Here is a 19567-nt window from a genome sequence, read left to right on the forward strand (position 1 = left end):
GTTGTAAAATCATGTTTATTTTTCATCTCTTGGGAAAACACAATTTTGCCCAGTAACAATCTGCTCTTACTTCTGGACATGTACAGCCGTATAGACTTGCTTATGTAGAACTTGCTTATGTTCTTATAGACTTGCTTATGTTCTTCACCCAAAGGGTGATTAACATGTGGAATTCACTGCCACAGAAGGTGGTGGCAGCCACAAGCATAGCCACCTTCAAGAGGGGTTTAGATAAAAATATGGAGCAGAGGGCCATTGGCCTGATCTAACATGGCTTCTCTTATGTTCTTATGTTATTACGTCCCAGTTTATTCTATAGATGTTAGAAATAAGTACACAGAAAAGTTTGCAGCCTTATCTTTCAATTTAGGTTAGAACTTCATATTGGGGTGGACCTAGTCAGCCATCAGTACAAATACTGACTGTCACAGATATTCCTTGCCCCCCCACAACAGTGCCTTCCAACCATGAGAAAGTTGATTCTCTAGTTTGCAGACTGATGTGGGTCCATAGGCTGCAGTGAGGGGAAGACAAAAGTCACTTTTTTTTGTCTCTTCCATCACTGGAGAATATAAAATTCTGCCTCATTTAGCAGCTTATTTTTGCACGTGTACAGAGAAGCCAACTAGCAAACATTTTCTAAGCAAATATAATTATCCCATTTATATGGACTGCAATATCACAGAATATAGATTAAGCTCTTAGGCTGAATATAACAAAATTCCCAACATATGAGTTTAAAATATGAGCAGGGGATTTTCAATCTCATACTTTAGAAAATATGAATTAGAAGAAGATTGCAGATTTTTACCCTGCCCTTCTCTCTGAATCAGAGACTCAGAGCAGCTTACAATCTATATCTTCTCCCACCACAACACCACCCTGTGAGGAGACACCCTGTGAGGTGGGTGGAGCTGAGAGAGCTCTCCCAGAAGCTGCCCTTTCAAGGACAAGAGCTATGGGCTGACCCAAGGCCATTCCAGCAGCTATAAGTGGAGGAGCGGGGAATTAAATCTGGTTCTCGCAGATAAGAGTCCGCACACTTAACCACTATACCAAACTGGCTCTCAGAGAAAAATCCAGCAATGTTTGGACTACATGATTTTTAAAGGGAAGAATTCAGTGTGATAGAGAAAAATATCGGTATATAATCACCCCTTGTTGCACAGAGGCCTTTTATGACTGCTTTCCTTTCACAGACTGCAAAGAGGTAGCCATGTTAGTGTGTTAAAGCAAAATAAGTCCAGTGGCACCTTAAAGACTAACAAAAACTATAGTAGCAAATGCAACTTCTGTAGTAGCAGATGCAAATGCAAACAGGTAATTATAGTTTATGTTATACTTTTCCATATGATTTAGCTACGTAAGAACATAAGAGAAGCCATGTTGGATCAGGCCAATGGCCCATCCATTCCAACACTCTATATCACACAGTGGCCAATATATATACATACACACACACAAACACTGTTCCATATTTTTATCCAATCCCCTCTTGAAGCTGGCTATGCTGGTAGCCACCACCATCTCCTGGAGCAGTGAATTCCACATGTTAATCACACTTTGGGTGAAGAAGTACTTCCTTTTATCCGTTTTAATCTGACTGCTCAGCAATTTCATTGAATGCCCACAGGGCAAAAAAATCAATAGGAGTGAGAACTTCCTGCAAAGACAGACTGGACTCACAGGACACATCAGAGCATTTCTGCATGTGCAACGGGGTAGCAATATTTGCTGATCCCCCCTCCCCCAACTCTTCTCCATGCAGTTTATGGGAGTCGCCATCCTCTAGGAGCTGCATAGGAAGCATTTGGGAGTGCCATAGCAAGGGAGATGAATGTCTTGGAGATCATTTCCATGTGTGAAAGCCTTCTGGTAGAGCTAAGCTAAGCCAAATCTTTTTGTTTCTGAGTATCTTAATCTCAGTAAGCACAGAAAGAAAATGTAAACTGTAGAGATCTTTACTAACTGAAGGAGTAGGTTTTGGCAAAAAGAGTTGTGGCTTGGTAATAGAAGAAAGTTGAACATGTCAAATAAATTTTTGTTTAAGCACTAGACTAATTCTGCCAGGAAATGTACTGCAAAGCACAATATATGAGGCTCCATTTGCTTGTTTAGGAGCAATTGCTAGTAACCAGTAGAAACCAGGTGACATGTTAATGACAGGCTTCATATAAAAGGCTGTATTTATTTACAAATAAATGTCATTTAATTGTTATAGCAACCAGTTAGTGTGCATGCAGGTTCAGGAAATATATTAATTTAAATGAAATATGGCTTAAATTCATTTTTTTTCCTTTTAAATTAAACCATCCTAACTCATAGTGGTTAATTTGTGTTCTGATATTAATATAGGAACATTTTTAATACTATTGGTTTCTTAATATTCCAGAAACTAGGTACAGAATTTCTGATATTTTCTCCCCAAAGTTAACACTTTCTAGTACAGTATGATTATGACAATGTGTTTCATCAATACTTAGATTTTTTTCTCCCATAAGCACCCTGGACCACACTTGAGCTCAATAGATTACATAAATTTCTGCCAATTCTTTTGTGATATCTCTTTTCCATCATTGTCTACAATATCAAAATATGTTGATTCTGTGAAGTCAATGTACCATTTTCCTTTCTTATTTCACGATTAAAAGTACAAATATAAGTAAAATGAGCGCTGATGGCAGTTTCCATGGCAGCCATCTAAATGCCTCTTTCCCTTCCAAAATGTTATCCTCAGCTATAATATTTTTGCAGCATATCAGATAGTTTGTGTAGTATAGTTCCGTATTAACAACTTATTTATTTCATTTATTCTCACCTTTTTCTCCAGTGGCTACTCAGAGTGGGTTATATCTTTCTTTTCTCCTTCATTTTATCCTCACAAAAACCAGTGAGGTGAGTTAGGCTGAGAGTGTATGACTGGTCCAAGGTCATCCTGCAAGATTCCATAGCAAAGTGAATATTTGAACCTGCATCTCCCAGATCCTAGTCCAACATTCTAACCATTACACTGTGCTTACTGGTATTTAAGACATTTGGTGAAATGCTAAACAGAGCAGCCAAATGAAATGGTTCTATGCCATATAATCTTATCTAATTCATTTTTATTGATCTCTAAATATAAATACTGTCTCAGAACAGAACATGATTGTTCCTTCTACTCAAAGATATGGAGATCTTTGACTGATTTTTCTCACTGAGACAGTGGGCAAGAACACAGCATAGCCTCCTATGACCACTCCTGGGATGTGCTCTTTACCTCCTTTTGGAGTTTGAAGAACTCTAGAGCAGAAAACTACTAGTAAGCAACACAAAAGAACTTTTAGCAAATCTGAAACAAAGTGAATTAATGTCTCCACACTGAAGGCATAAACAGTAGAACATCATCTAAGGATTAACCATATGCAGGATATAGTCTGCAGAAAGTAGATCAGAGGTACTACTAGAATAAGTGGATGAGATGGAAGAGAGCATGGCAACATTTCTTGACTGGATGATCCTGTTCAAAAGACAATCTAAGGCAAGGATGCCCTCCTGTATGAACAGATTATTATTCACATATGCTGTGAATAATTACAGTAAATTCAGTATTCTATTCTTATTCAGGAAGAAGGCATCCTTGACTGATGGGATATCCAAAAGTATTATTCCCATCTGTGAAGAGTTAACTGCCAGTCAAGAGGAGCTACAACTCTACTATAGCCAAGACAGATTGGTTTTATAATCCCTGAGAAGTGTTGAAGGAGCTCACCATGTAGCTGCCTTACAAATGTCTTCAGTTGAAGCACTGCTGTTGAATGCTACTGAAGCAGCTGCACTTCTGATGTGCCAAAATGCAATCTGAAGCATTGTTCCCCTGTGCTTCATCTGTAATACCAATGTACACTTAGAGCTACCTGCTGAAGGATACCTTGAACATTTTTCTCTACTTAGGGAAGAGTGAAATGAGAATCTGATTCCCTGTAATTGACATCTATATGTATGCAGATGCATAGGGCAATATACAAGGCCTTTTCATTATGATGAAGAGATCTCAGGCAGAGAAAAGGGAAGACTGAGCTACTAAAACCTATGAAAGGCAGTGCAGACTTCACATATTATACAAACAGTTGCCTTAGAGGTATATAGGCCCTAGGGGCAAAGAGGCCAGTGCTTCTCCATGATGTTGAATCTTAGCACTGTTTTTCAGAAGTTTAATACCTCTGAATATATATATGTTTCCATAGAAAAGAACAAGGATCAAAAGCAAGAAGGAAATCACATAAAACAAAACTCTAGAACAAGTGCAATGGGAAAGCACAAAAGGCAATGGGAAAAGCAATGGGACATCACATGACTTCTACCAAAAACTCAATCCTGTTTGAGAGCTGGAGCAAAGCAAACTCACCAAGCAGCCACTCAAAATACTTTTTCAATTAAATAATAGGCATTTCATTTATAAAGAAATACATTTTTTCACATATAATCATTAGCAACTATTTCAACACAAAACATGAATTTGTTCTTGGAATTAAGTAACATGCAGACACTTAAAATCTGTCTTCCAGTGTAATCCCTGTCTGTTTTAAAGAATTCTTGCAAGAGGAACATTTTGAACATCCATTTTAAAATCAGTTTACCAAATTATACTTCAACAACAACAACAATTTTTATTTGTATCCCGCCCTCCCCGCCGGAGCAGGCTCAGGGCTTCAGTTTGTGCAACGTTTTTTGTTACCTAGTAAAGATGGCATTCATTTAGTTGTCATTTTCAAATACTGCCTATCTGGCAATTTGAAAGAAACAAGGAGCTCTCAAATGCTTTCTAGTGCTTTTTCAGTTTGGTTACAGTGGCTTATTATATTACTTGAGGAGAATGTGGTGAAAGGTGAGTTGTTATTCAAGATGGATCTTTAATGTACTTGGCCCTGATTTTAGTTGAAGTGCTTTTCTGGACTGATGCTGAGGAACAATGAACTACATTCACAATAAAACATTTTTTGACAGTAAAGATCCTTTTTTAAAAATAACTATCAATTATTAATCTGTAATATGGTTAAAACACACTTAGCCGATTCTTGAGAGTAACGATAAGACATGATACAAGAAAATTATTCTAATATAAATAATCTAATGATTCTGCACTAACTGGTCTTAGGAAAATCAAAGTTTCTAGAAATGTAGGTTTGAGCTTGCAAAAACTGTTCTTGCACCCAACTTTGCTGTTATGTCAGAATCTGGTAATCATGATCTGAATTTTCAACTTTCTGTAGTGGCAAAGGTTCAAGAAAGGAAGAAAAGACCAAGTTTACACACATGTACACACAGATATGAACACACAGAAAAAAGTCTTTATCAAATTCCTGTGCAGCCAAGGTAGATCCATGGAATTCTTCCTCTTATCCACAGAACTTACAAATTATATGATAATTTATGATCAATTATGACAAATTTTTAGTTTCAAGTGGGTAACCATGTTAGTCCGTTAGTCTGTAGTGTGAAACAAAGTTTGAATCCAGCCAAATTTTCCAGGGTATACGTTTTCTTGAGTCAAAGTTCACTTTATCAGATACTAACAGAATGAAAATCCATCAACCCTTCTATTCAGATCAGAAAGTGGGAGGGGTGTTACAGAGAAGTGCCAGCTGGAGTTGGGATGCAGAGAACAATGCAACATGGAATCCGCTTGATTGGAGCTGGAAGATATGCATAGAGGTGGGAATTACAAAAAATAAGCATCTGTAATGAGATTATTATTTTGCAAATAGACTATTATTTGTAACTATAACATTTTCTTTATCTTAATGGCAAGTTCAAATCCATTTTGTTTATGGAAACTTTTAAATGTGTTTCTTGCCTTTATTGATGGTCCAAAAACCCAAATGAGGACTGCACTCTGAATGTCTCTCTTTAAATATGTATAGACTGATGAACACTTATGTATGCATTTAACGCTTGATTGTCTCAGAGGCATCCTTTCTATACCAGTAATTAGTGAGGAGGAAAGGGGTGGTGCACCAAGGCAAAATGAAGATGAAGAAACAAGTTGGTGTAGAGGGAAAATAATCTTTAATAATTGTACATCCCCTAGGTCATGGGTGTCGAACATGCAGCTCAAATCAGGCCCCCAGAGGGCTCCTATCAGGCCTCTGAGTAACTGGCTGCAGTCTGATTCTTTCTCTCTTTTGCTTACTTCTGCAGCTTGCTTTGCTGGGCTTGCTTAGTCACACAGGAGCTACAGAGTGAAGCCTCTATTTTCCCCATTGGCTGAGGCTCCTCCCTTGTGGAAGGAGGGGGGAGGAATAGCTTGCTTTGCCAGGCTCTCTCAGTTGCACAGCAGAGTTACTGAGCCAGACTTCTTTTTCTTCTATTGGCTGAGGCTCCTCCCCCTCCTGGTCCCCTGGGGAAGGAAGGAAAGAGCCCAGGCCCGTAGCCAGGCCCCTCCAATCAAACCCCCACTCAACCGTTAGGGCCTCTCCAAACGGCTTCATGGGGCTCTCTCTGGCATTGGGGCTCTCCTCTGACCGGATGCCTGTTGGGCTTGGGAAGAAACAGGCCCCCTCCCTGGGGCAAACTCCCAGACAGTTAGATGGTGTGTCCTTCACCTTGTTCTTCCCTCCCATCCCGCAGAACAGGAACGCCACCATATACCAATCCCAAAAACATGCAAGGTTTTTATTTATCTAGTAGCTGGCTACCCGGGTTTTTTTGAAAAAATTAAAATGTGACATCATTTGTGATGTCATTTTGGGCCTCGCAGTTCCCCCACCTAAAATTTTATCCCCTGGGCCCCCCCTCCTAAAATTTTCTGGCTACGGGCCTGAAAGAACCAGAGCTTCCTTTGCCCAGTTCCCTGGATCCCATGGGAGAAATACAAAGAAAGCACCTTTAAGACAGAGTGCTAATGTTTTAAACTTGTTTTATTTTATTTTTTTTAAATCTTTAATTGTGTTTGTCTGTGTCCTTTATATCTCTGCTACCTAATCTTAAATAGGAACACACACAGCCCGGCCTGACATGGCCCGGCCCGACAAGGTCTTGTTAATGTCAGATCAGGCCCTCATGAGTTTGACACCCCTGCCTATGTATTTTGCATGCAGCTTCATTGGGGAATCTTTCAGATTCTTTTTTGTCCCATTCCCGTATTTGTTTCTTTATCTTTGTTTTATCCTTTCTATACCATCAACCCTACCCTTGACCAAAAATTCCATATTATAAAGGCCAAGATACTCCTAACTGTGACTAGCATCTTCTGAGGTGTTTTTTAAAGGCTAAAGCAGCTATGGGGGTGAGAAAGGAAGAAAGTGGGAGAAGTTAACCCTTTCACTCCATGCCATTTTTTACACACATGCTTTTCCTTCCAAAGAGCAACAACTTAACCCAGCAATTTAGCCACTCTGGGCCAAAAATATACTTTTAACATAAATGAGGAATATAAGAAACAGTTACAGAAATTATAAGTATTTTGCTGCAGAAAACTGAGGCTATGTATATGCATTATATATGTCCTAAAATGCTAAAGCAGTAGCAGCCCCACAAATCAACCAAACCAAAGAGATTTCATGGTTCTATGGTCTGGCTTGAAAGAAATCTCTGACCTGGATAGCTCAGGCTTACCCAGTCACATCAGATGTCTGAAACTAAGCAGGGTCATCCCTGGTCAACATTTGGATGTAAGACCAACAAGGAGTTGCAAGGTTGTGATGCAGAGGAAAGCAATGGTGAACCACCTCTGAACATCTCTTGTCTTGAAAACCCAACTAGGGGTCACCATAAATCAGCTGTGATTTGATGGCAAACAAACAAGCAAACAACAGTGTGTAAGTGAAAGAACAATTTATTAAGGGACTTAATGGTTTTTACCTGTTTTTAACTGGGGCTATTTCCACACAAATGTTTTGTTTTTCTTTGGCTGCCTTAGTTTGGGGGGGCATCCATATGACATCATCTTTTGTGCATCCTGTTTCTGTGTTTCCCCCCACTTTCTTCCTCAACCTGGTTTAGTATAATTTTTTTTTTGAAAGATCAGTCAAAGCTTCTTTGACCACCATGTGGACAGGATGATGCATATTTTGCAGGTCCTGTCCACTTTGATGCTATTTCCTTACCTCAGCTCATGCAATAGCTATTTCCCCTCCACCAGAAGACTTTTGGGGGGCTTTGGTAGTAGGTATATTGGTGTAGCATTATAACAATCCAGTGTACTGCTTCCTAACTTTATTATTTTTAAAGTAAGACTCTAGTCCTTTTTGTTGCAGAGTTATACAGAGAAAGGTACTGCTGCATATTTCTCATTATAAACCAGCAACAAAAAGGGTTTTTTTATATATATATATATATATATATATATATATATATATATATATATATATATATATATATATATATATATATAGTTATAGTTATATATATAGTTATATATATAGTTATAGTTATATATATAGTTATATATATAGTTATAGTTATATATATAGTTATATATAGTTATATATATAGTTATAATATAACAAGTGGGGACCCACAAGAAACTTGCAGGGAAGGGGCATTCCTCCACCTTTGCTTCCTTCCCTCTCTCCCATTTTTCCCTTTCTTTCTCTCCCCAAGCCAATCCCTCTTTCTTTTTCTTTCCAACCCTCTATCAAGTCAATTCCTTCTCCTTTGTCTTTCTCTCTCTCTCCCTCCCTCCAAGCCCATCCCCCTTCCTTCTCTCTTTCCCAAGCCAACACCCCATCTTTCCCTTTATCTCCTCCCAAGCCAATCCTCCTTTCTTTCTCCCACCCACCTGTACCCCAGAATTGGTGATAGTGTCTGGGAGCAGCTCCAAGCCGGGAGCAGCTCCCAGTGGTGACCAGGTCCAGAGCAGCTCCTGGTGTCTGCTGCAGCCAGGCCTGGAGTCTATCCTGGCATTTTCCATTGTCATGGTTGTGCCCAAAGTCTCTGCTGATGTTCTGCACTGCTGCAGCTGGGCCTGGAGCCTTTCCTAGCATTCCCCACTGTCACAGCTGGGCCTGGAGTGGCTGCCGGTATTCCCTGCTGCTGTAGCCAGGCCCAGAGTGGTGTCCAACATTCCACCCATCCACACCTGGGCCTGGAGTGGCTCTACAGGAGCAGCAGCAGCTAGGCCCTCAATGGTAAGTTGCGTTGTCTGTGCAACCACAGACAACACTTTTTATTTGGGGCAGAATTTAAACTCCCAGTGTATTTTTAAAAACTTTTTGGATTTTTCTGCAGACCCACAGAGTCCCTCCTGAGTCTGCAGAAAAACCTGTTGGGGGAGAGTTTGCCCTCTGTCTGCAGAAATAAGTATCTGCATGCAGAGGGGACTGTTGCAAATTAGATATATAGATAGTGCTCTAGTGATTAAATATTACTGATCAAAACAAAAGCCTGAAAATTTGAAAACTCCTGCGGTGGAAATGGCAGCTGTAGAGAGTTGAGACATTGAAAGGGCAGTGGAAATTGCCATGTGGATATATTCTTGTCCTTGTGAATGCCTCTGCAGGGACAGTACCAATGTGAGCTAAGAACCAAAGAAGTTAATTGGGTGCAATATAAGAGACCCAATATTAATTTCAGTAAGTATAAAACATCAATGCACAAATAATGCAAATTACACAAAAATACACGTATTTATTACAAATTGGTTTAAAAACAGTTATAGGCCCAAATATAGAATAAGAATACAATCACGGCTTTTTTATTTTTTAAGCAGGAATGCACAGGAACCCAGTTCTGGCTGGTTTTGCATCAGGGGTGTGGCCTAATATGCAAATGAGTTCCTGCCAGGCTTTTTCTTTTAAAAGTCTTGTGTGAAACAATGGTGACGTCCGTGTGTGTGGCCTAGTATGCAAATGAGTTCCTTCTGGGCTTTTCCTTTAAAAAAAAAAGCTGTCCATACAATTCAGTATTTCAGAATTAGGACCTTATGTGACCCTAAAACCGACTTATATCAGCCTACTGGCCTTCTTTATTGATGTTACACAAGCTCAATTATTGCAATAATAACATTAGACAATATAGGACCGAGTGAGAATTATGTTCTGTTAAATATCATTGACTCAAGGCAAGGATGTACTTTATAGGCCTCATATGTCATGAGCCCTGATGAAGGGAAGCTGGAAGGGTTAACAGACCTAGAAGAGTTGCCAGCCAGTTCCTCAATGAACAATCAGCAGCTGGCCCATCAATTGCTCTCCCCACATTCCAGGCACCAGTGTCAGCTGTTGACAGTCAATCTCCTCCAAGCTTTCCCCCTCCCATCTCAAGAGTTCGAAGCAGGCTCCAGAAAGAACTTTCAGAGCGAAGACATGAGGCACGCCGATGCTTCAGATCTCTTAGTCCTGAGTTCTAGCAGAGTCGCTCTTTCCACCCAGGACCTGGTAACCTTGTGGAAGCAACAAGTCTGTTCTCTGTCTTGCATCCACGCTCCTTCCTGCTCCTGACTTGCTTGAATTTCTTGGCACCCTGACCCTTTGGCTTTTGGACACTGACTTCTGATTCTGGTTTGCAATTTTGCTTTGGTGACTTGGCTCCTGCTTGACTTCCTGGACTTTGACCTTGGACTGGCTTTGGATTCCTGCCTACCTGCGCCTTGAGAACACGACGTCATATATAGGCCTTATGTCCAAATCAAGTGTAATCACAGTGGTATTACAATTATGTACCTTCCTACCATAGTCCAAAAGAATCACGTCATAATAATAATATGGACGCAAATTTCGTGTGGAACCTTGTACTCCTCATTTTGACTTCAAAATGATACAACCTGAATTGTTTTGGAAAGGCAGACATGTATATATGTAGTCACTACATACTATTAGGTTACACTGACTCCATATTGCTTTTCAAGGTCCCTTGTTGTGTATTCAATTAACCTTTTTGGTTCTTAATTCGTTTGGGGAGGTTAAGTTTTTGTTGCCCTCCTTTTTTCTTCTAGTAGCTTTGTGACCTGCATAGACAATTGTCTCCATGCAGAAAAAGCCTAGGACAAGAAAATGCCACATAGTGGCTACAAATGTGAACACAGAATTCCCAGTTCACATGTCACCTTAGCTATAAATTAATGTGGTTTGGGACAAGCAACTTTATTAGTCCCTGATTTGTACTGGGAATAATACCTCTTAACAGGGGTGTTTGAAGATTGCTGAACATGGGGGAAGTACACTGGAAAAGTGCTACATGTATAATTATTATTGTGGTGGTGGTGGTTCATCATAATAATATGGATGTGGATTTAGTGTAGAACCTTGTACTCCTAATTTTGACTTCAAAATGATACATCCTGATTTGTTTTGGAAAGGCAGACTGATTTCACACTCACCTTACGCCGCTGTCACATTCGTCTTCTCAGCATTGCGTCCTTCGGATTTCCCACTATCTGTGCCAGGGCTGCAGCAAACATTGTGGGTTTTGTGCGGCAAATGGAAACTGGACTATAAATGCAGTAAAATAATTGTGATTCAATTATTAATCTTCAATTAATCTTCTCACCTGACTTTTAAAACTTTTTAAAACTCAAACCCTAAGTGAAAACCCAAAATAACATTGTAAGTAATTATAATTTTATTTAGGACTCTAATAAGAAGAAATACTGCTGTTAAAAATAATTGAAAAACTCTGTATATGTTATTCTAAAGCAAATGCATTATGAAATGCAGATGTTGATTGCTGATTTGTATGCGTGTACATTTTCTTTGATTTGGTAGGTTACTTCTGACACTCATACATCGGAATAGCATAATGACTATACAGGGTTCTCATTTTATGTTGTACCATTTATTTGTAGGCACATCTCTATATGCCCTGTATAATTTTGGTGCTGTTTTGTATAACTTCAATCTTTCATAATGGACCAAAACCATGTATTCTCTAATGTCAGCAAAATCGAATGGATGAACCTGTTTAATGGCCACTTAGTGTGAAGTAGTCCCACTGACTTCAGAAAATAAAGCTTATCTGCTTTGTAGGTCTGGAAGATATCAGAAGGTTGTCTTTGCATGCATACTTTAAAGTCCACAGCATTCTGCATAATGGTTGGTACCATGCATCAAGAGACACATTTAAAGTGTGCTTTCTGTGAATTTCCATAATGTGGTTACTTCTTTACTTATAGTGCATTATCAAAAATCATATTATCAGGTGGCTCCTCTTTCAGTGTCATGTTAGTCAAGACATGTTACCAGAAGCAATAACTCTGAATATGCACATGTGAGAATCGAGCCCATTACCATAGATACAGAGTACTAGAGACTCTAGTCTGTTAGACACATGTGTGAAGTCATCCTAGAGAACCTGGAATCGCATTCCATTGTCCAGTTGCTGGTAGGAAAGGTCTCTGGCATTATGTAGTGATCCCAAGAAATCCTGACCAAGGGTAGTCACCAGACTTACACAGAAGAATAATTACTTGTTGGGGAACAGTCAGTATTATTCAGAGATTGTTTCTTAGGAGATAGATGAGGATTCTGGATCTTGCACGCAGCAAATGCTTGTCGTAATATATACTGTCATTTTCCTGAAACACTGAGATAGTGTGCTTGCTCTGTTTGTCAAATTTACAAAAGAGTATTACTAACAACTCTCTTCTTTCTCCTCACAATCCATTCCTCTTTTGCCCACATCCTTCCATTTTTTTTCTTCCTTTGTCATGTGTGTTTTATTATGGCATCCTTCAATTCTTCAGTGTGATCAAGATCAGTGCATTCAGAGCACTAAATTCGTTTTGCAGGCTGCTGCCACACCACTACTCCAGAGTGAGCCCAGCATTACTAGCGAAGAGCTACCTTTACCAGGAAAGACCACTATCAGTGCTCCCTGTGCCGCGCTAACACTAGGGCAGCCGACTCCACCCTCCTCCATGCCAAATCTCACATCAGAAACAGGTTTGTCAGACATGATACCATTGAAGGAGGATCCTGAAAGTCATCAGTTTCTTACTCCTGAAGAAGCTCCATCACCACCTGGCATGTTGCCATTGGGGAGTCCTGTGACACATAGCCATACCATGCATGTCCTCAGCCTAGCCAGCCAAGATTCATTGCATGAAGACTCAGTACGTGGCCTTGTGAAACTCAGCTCAGTCTGAACAACTTTAACTATGACTTTCATTATACTGACCTTATTTACCAACTATAACAAACTTGGTACACTTTCAGACTGTGGAATACACATGTACCTGAGATTTTGCTACGCGGTGGTATATGCTAAAATAACAAATTATTTTTGTGCAATGGAATTATGATATTCTTTAATAGTGTTGGTGGTTTGGATTTGACAGCAATGTTGATGTCTAAATGAAAACCAAAATGTACATTAATTCTAACTGGTAACAAATGCAATCCAGCAAACCGGAATTATTCTACAAAGGTATTTATTATAGTGCTTTAAAAAATTACTGAATATATGAATCACGCTCCATATTTATGAAGCTACTGTGTAATACCACCTTTATAGCCAGTGGGAGGGAAGACACTCTTTTCTTGTTACTGTGCTACCAATATTTGAAACAGAAACTTACCATTCCGTTAATACAAAAACAATAAGGACTGCCATTGTGGATTTGCTCGCCATGCTGCATTGTATGTTACAGTAGTGCTGGTACTGAAAGAAAGTGCTGCTTTATTTTTTGTGAGTTCCAAAGTACTGTTTTATGTAAAAGACAGTGCAATTAATCTAATGGACAAATATGGTGTGTGTTTTCCAACTTAGTCAAGTTTATTATAAATAAATGAGTTAATGGTATTTCAGATGTAGGGGATTTTTGCATATCATTCTAGTGTTGAGTATCTAAAATAAAGTATTGTGTTGTGCCATATCATGGATTTTTCTCTGCTACCTGCCACACCTTGTCCTACATGACCACATTACATGTGGACATCTAATTAAATTGTATTCTATCTGTCTCTGGATATGTTTCTGGAGCCACATGGATTTCAGTTTCTCTCAAGCAGATGTAATTGAACACAAAGGTATAGTGATAAACCAATTATGAACTCTTTTGTTTCCATATTGTGTGTGGTTTTATAAATAGGCTGTTTAATTTTAGGGCACAGTGTGTCTTCAGCTAAGTGGAATGCTAAAATAACTTGGAAGTAATATGTTCTTGAGGACCTCTTCCAGTGATATCCAGGGGATTCTCTCAAATATAAGGTTTGCAAAATAAGGATGTCAAGGCTTTCGCAAAGGAATAGATACGATGCTGGGATATATTTGATTACTAACTGACATCCAGTCATGGTTATTCTCAGCTATATATTTCTTCTGCTATTTAAGACATACATATTTATGGTACAGAATTGTTTGATGCTTTAATATGGGGGTTAAGAAAAATTAGTTGTAACTTTAAAACAATCCCCTCAGGGACAGCCCAAGAGAGCAGGCAATGAGAATGGTGTGTATCTCTGCATCTTGCCTTGCTTTGAAGATGCTAGGACCTGCAATAATCTCTTCTCAGGACAAAATTTAATGCAGAGTATTTTCAGAATTCTAAATCATCGCTCCAGGCAACTTTTTTAAAAAAATGGATTGTGACGGTATTAGTCAGTTGCATTTCTGATACATGGAAAAACAGATTATAAAAGAAACTAAAAGCACAATGTTTAAATTGGAATAATGCCATCTGTTACAGAAATGCTAGCAAGAGCCCTCACACTGTGTACAATTTTGTAAAAGGTATTTTTTTCCTGAACAGTGATAAGTCTTTCACCTTGTTGCATGTATAGAAAATTAGAAACAAATTTTGATATCCACAGGTTCCTTGTTTTTGTTTTCTTTTTTGCAGAAAGCTATGCATGATCTGCAGTGATATGGTTGCAGATCATTAAAGTGTAATGATTGTTGTGAGCCATTAAAATGTTTACAAGTTTTCATATGAAGGGATATTGCCTCTTTTGCTGACTGACCTCATAGGGTTTCTTTAAAATCCAGCATATATTCTTTCCTTTAGTATATGAATATTCCAAAGAAAAACCAACAACTTTGAGATGATTACTCAGGGCTCAGGTGTTTTTTATTGCTGTTCTGGCAAGATGTAACAGAAGCATGTGTGCTACTATAAGCACCAATATAACAGCAGCAAAGATGGTAGTGGGGTCCTTTTAGGGGAGGAGGATGGGATTGACCTCCTCCATGCAACAGCAGAACACCTCAGAGGCAACAATCCCAAATCAGGTTGTGAGCTGATAATGTGATGAAACAGCCAGAAATGTGATTAAAATTACATAGTACAGTTCTGGGAGGTTGGGGGAGTTTGAGGTTTTGCTACTGTTCCTTTCTGTCGTGTGTATCCTGATTTTGCTGCAGTTTTAGTGAAGGGTAGAAAGGCTGTCAAGAGAAAACACAGGCCTTTATTACTCACTGCATTAAAATAGGGTGCCTAAGCATTTTCTGGCAGTAGAAGAAGTAGTTATGTCAAGATAATTGCCTGTGTGGGTAGTATTATTTGTAGGGAATTAACTTTAAAAAACCAACAGTATTTGATTAGTTCAGTGAATCTGTTTAACAAAACTGGTCTTAACATAATTCTGCAGAAGCTAGAACATGGAGCTTGCATTCCCCACAATGTAGATAACTAATGATAAAAAATATTTTACTCTGCCATTACGACTTCACAGCTGGGGAACTTATACAGAAGAGGAGGACCATTTAAAATGCATCTGCTTGCATTGTCACAGAAATCCTTCATCTTGTTTTAATAGCAGCCTTTGAATGTCCTTGCCATTAACAAATAGTCAACAGCACTGTGCATGATGTAGGTCCACAGTATGGTACTGGTAATGGTTTGACTAGGGGAGGGGAGTAAGAATATCATGTAATTGATTTTAAGCATCTCTCTCTTTTACTTTAAAACTTTAAAATGCAGCACCTTGCTTGTTGGGTTTGTGGGTTTTTTAGTGCTTGAGGGAACAAAAATGCTTGATGACAGAAATAAAGTACTGTGAATACCTATTTTAGAACAAATTTTTTCCATTTGCATTGATGTACAGTAATTTTTGGCTGTTTGTTTATAATCTTTTTTGACTTTGTGTTGAAGAATAAAATTACCGCATTTTTAAGCACCCCTTTCTGATTTAAGATCCTTTCTTTAATTTAAAGCTGCTCTTCTTTGCCTTCACCATCGTTGGTTTATCTACATATTTTAGTTGCCATGACACTTCAGCTCTCTTGTACTGTTGGTTCATGATGACATCTCCTGGGAAACAGTGGAATGGAGCATGTGTTCCTCTGTTTGCACTCCTCTGTAAAGGACATACAATGGTTTCAGAAGCAGAGCTGTCCACATTGCCAATGTGCAGATCTATTTTGAGTTCCTTTTCAAGTAGCTGAAAAGTTCCACATCAATACACTTTACAACTGATCCAGCTGATTGCATCTGTCTGCTTTTTAGTTGTAATTCCATGCACCATTACTGTCTTCTAAATCCATTGAAATTAATGGATTTAGACAGCAATAGCTCGCATAGGTTTGTTCTGTAACAGTTCGTATTACTGACTTTAGTGGACTTAGAAGTTTTGGCTGTAAGACTCTTATGCAAGATACAAGTGTCAAGTTTTGTGGTGTCCGACAAATTAATTTTAGAAATACCTTGAAAGTTCTTCATTGAGCCCTCACCTGGATATCCCAGGTAAGCCCAATCTCATCAGATCTCGGAAGTTTAGCAGGGCCGACCCTGGCAAGTATTTGGATAGGAGGCCTCCAAAGAACATCAGAGTCGACTCAGGAGGCAGAGGCAGGCTTTCAAACCACTTGTCTGAATGTCCTCCATGCCCCAGTAGGAGTCACCGGAGGTGTGGACTTCCAGCATCAATGTGGACTTCTAGGCACAGGGACACGAACACACACACACACACACAAAATGCAAAAATACAAAAAAAAGTTCTTCATAGGCACCATCTACAAACAATTTGCCTATAGATACATAGCTGTGTACAGTTCTGTGTACGTTGTATACTGTGTACATAATATACAGTATTGTATACTGTGTATATTGTACAAAAATTAGAATTATAACCTTAAGTGTTCCTTGCTTACTGCTTCCCTAGTCCAGTATGCCCTCTCAGCCATTTTTCTCTTGCAGGGTACCAACCATAAACATATTATACACATTTTCATGAAAGTATTGGGGAGAAGGAATGTATTATACTTGTAATGTTTGTAGACCATTCTCATAATCTCAAGACCTCAAACCTTTCCACACTGATTCTGTGAAAGTGTCTTTCATCTTTCAGATGAAATGCAGGAAAATATAAAACATTAGTTAATGATATTGTATCTGGGTGGCATTCAATCCAGTTCTCCCAAATCCGAGGCCAAAAATATTATCTACTTGTAGACTTGCCAGCACCCGGTTTCCCCGGTTTTGCAGACTCCTACCCTCTGCCAGTCAGCTGGCTGGCAGGGGAAGCCCCACCCCAACAGCTATCATGTGCCTTTCCACCTCGGCAGGCTTAAAAGAACCTTGCAAACAGCTTATGTTTGGGACAGTGTGTGTGCCTTTAAATCTCAGCTGGAGGAAAGCTGCATGGGGCGAGCAAGTAAAGCCAAGTGGCTCTTCCCAGTGAGTATGTGAAGCATATGAGAAAGGAAGAGAAGTCAGTACAGTCCCTCTGTTTGCTTTGCATTGGTTTCAGAAGTTGTGTGTGTAGTAAAATTGAGTTAACTAGAATCTGATTGTGGAATGGAAGAAAATTCCAAAAAGGCTGCTCTCCTTTCATTTTCCTGTTAGTTGGAAGAAGTTGGTTGAAATACAGTGGATGGTTACATTCACTAACTCCCACGAGTAAATTGCCCCAGTGAAATCATAAACTGTGTGTTTGTAAACTCTATTTTGGCTGCTCTGTGTGTGTGTGTGTTCACTTTCATTTAATGGAAGTGCAGCTTATGGGGAATGAGAAAATAAAGACTGTATTCAGGGAAACTGCACTGCTGTATTTTTATTTATTTAAGGGAATGGGAAAGTCTCCTGGCTCCACCCACAAAGCCCCCAGATATTTTCTGAATTGGACTTGGCAGCCCTATCTGAAGGATAGATGCAGTTGTGGTAATACATTTATCCTTTTACTTGAAAAATTCTCAGTACTTCATCAGGAAGTCGCTCCAGCAGAAAGATGTTTTTCATATGCTAAACTTGGAGGGAAGGAATGTCCTTCTTGTGGTGGAATGCGCCTGCTCAGGCCTGCAGATCCTGTTCCACCCTGCCCTCCAAACATGTAGATCCAGTCCTGCCACCACCTGAACTTTATAGAAATTGTCAAGTTGGGGGGGGGGTCAGAACTCCCAGCTTCCTTTCCAAGTTCTGAGGCTTTGTCTCTTTGTCTCTGTGTCTCCTGCTGTCCTGATCACCATGGGGACCGTTTACTTCCTTGTGCACCCCTGGAAGAATAGCCACTTGCCAACTGATTGGCTTCTCCATGGTGCTCCTTTTAAAATCGTGTGTCCAAGATGATGGAGGTTTATGTGGCGCAGAGAACCACATAGTAACCAGCATCCAAAGTTATAAAGTATTAAAAAGAAAATGTTCACAAGTGTATATTTACCATAGCACAAGATTGAACAAGGGATTCAAAAGAAATAGATAAAGTGAAGTTCCTTTGCTGCCTCCCCACCCCCATGTCCTATCAGATTTTACAATACAGGACAGGCTCCTTAGTTTAGGAAGTTACATATTTCTACAGAGGTTCATTACCTTGATGTTTTATTCAGCTCCTCAGGTCAGAATATGGTTAATGGCTGCCTCCTCCAGACCAAAGTTTAGAGTTCTTCCTGCTCTGATGGGCTCTGCACCAAAGAGAACTTGCTCCCCCAAGTTTTATTACCTCTCCCCACCACCTTACAATGTCAGGCCAGGTCAGAGAGGTTTCTTCTGAAGTCTCTAGGTCAGAGGAGTCAAACTCAGATCCAAGGGATGACATAAATGTCACTTTTTCGGCCGGGCCACATGTGCCATAAAATGTAATATGAGATATAAACTTTATGAAGGTGCTTTCAGATGGCAATAGGTGAATGACAATAGCAGCCTTGATTGGATTAGGTGTGATATGAAGGATAGTAGGCCTGGAAATACCAATGGTAATGAGGCAGGAAACCGAGGTCTAAATTCCATCCAGGAGGATTCAGTCCAGGAAGATGCAAAGGATAAATGGACATAAGTCTGACATTATAAACCACAAATTCAGTTGCTGACCTAAGAGTAGCAGTGCTTTTATAAAGTAGTGCTCTTAGAAAGAGACTGCTGAATTGCTATTGATAATGAAGCTCAAGACAATGCATTATCCTGGATGCATTGAGAGTTAGTTTCCCTGTCTCATTACCAATATGTGCTCGCTGTTATCATTTAGCATTTGAAATCACTCCACTCTCCAAGATACAAAGACCAATCCAAGTTTTTTAATTCCTAATCAGAGTCTTTCTGAAAGAAAATAAATACAGATAGGAACAGAGAAATCCAATAATTTTTTAAAAAAAAATTCGGAATAAGTCCAAAATAATTTCCTCAGTGTACATTGTGCTCATCAGAATAATTCACCCTCCCTCCCTCTGAAGAAGTGTGCTTGCACACAAAAGCTTAAACCTAGAATAAAAGGTTGTTAGT

General features: G+C 39.4%; 1 protein-coding gene across 5 annotated transcripts in view; it reads left to right on the top strand.

Annotated features, from left to right (window-relative positions):
• The window catches only part of ZDHHC14 (zinc finger DHHC-type palmitoyltransferase 14), a 129078-nt gene extending 113044 nt beyond the window's left edge, over positions 1 to 16034 (top strand). For 3 of the 5 annotated variants that reach the window (XM_060241314.1, XM_060241351.1, XM_060241322.1), the window contains one exon: positions 12662 to 16034. In XM_060241314.1, the coding sequence (XP_060097297.1) occupies positions 12662 to 13063 (402 nt within the window). In that variant the 3' untranslated portion in view covers positions 13064 to 16034. The remainder of the gene's footprint in view (positions 1 to 12661) is intronic. The other 2 variants (XM_060241332.1, XM_060241341.1) reach the window with 1 other exon arrangement.
• Positions 16035 to 19567: the final 3533 nt, after the last annotated feature.

Source organism: Heteronotia binoei, chromosome 1 (genome assembly GCF_032191835.1).
Source record: "Heteronotia binoei isolate CCM8104 ecotype False Entrance Well chromosome 1, APGP_CSIRO_Hbin_v1, whole genome shotgun sequence".
Classification (NCBI taxonomy): domain Eukaryota; kingdom Metazoa; phylum Chordata; class Lepidosauria; order Squamata; family Gekkonidae; genus Heteronotia; species Heteronotia binoei.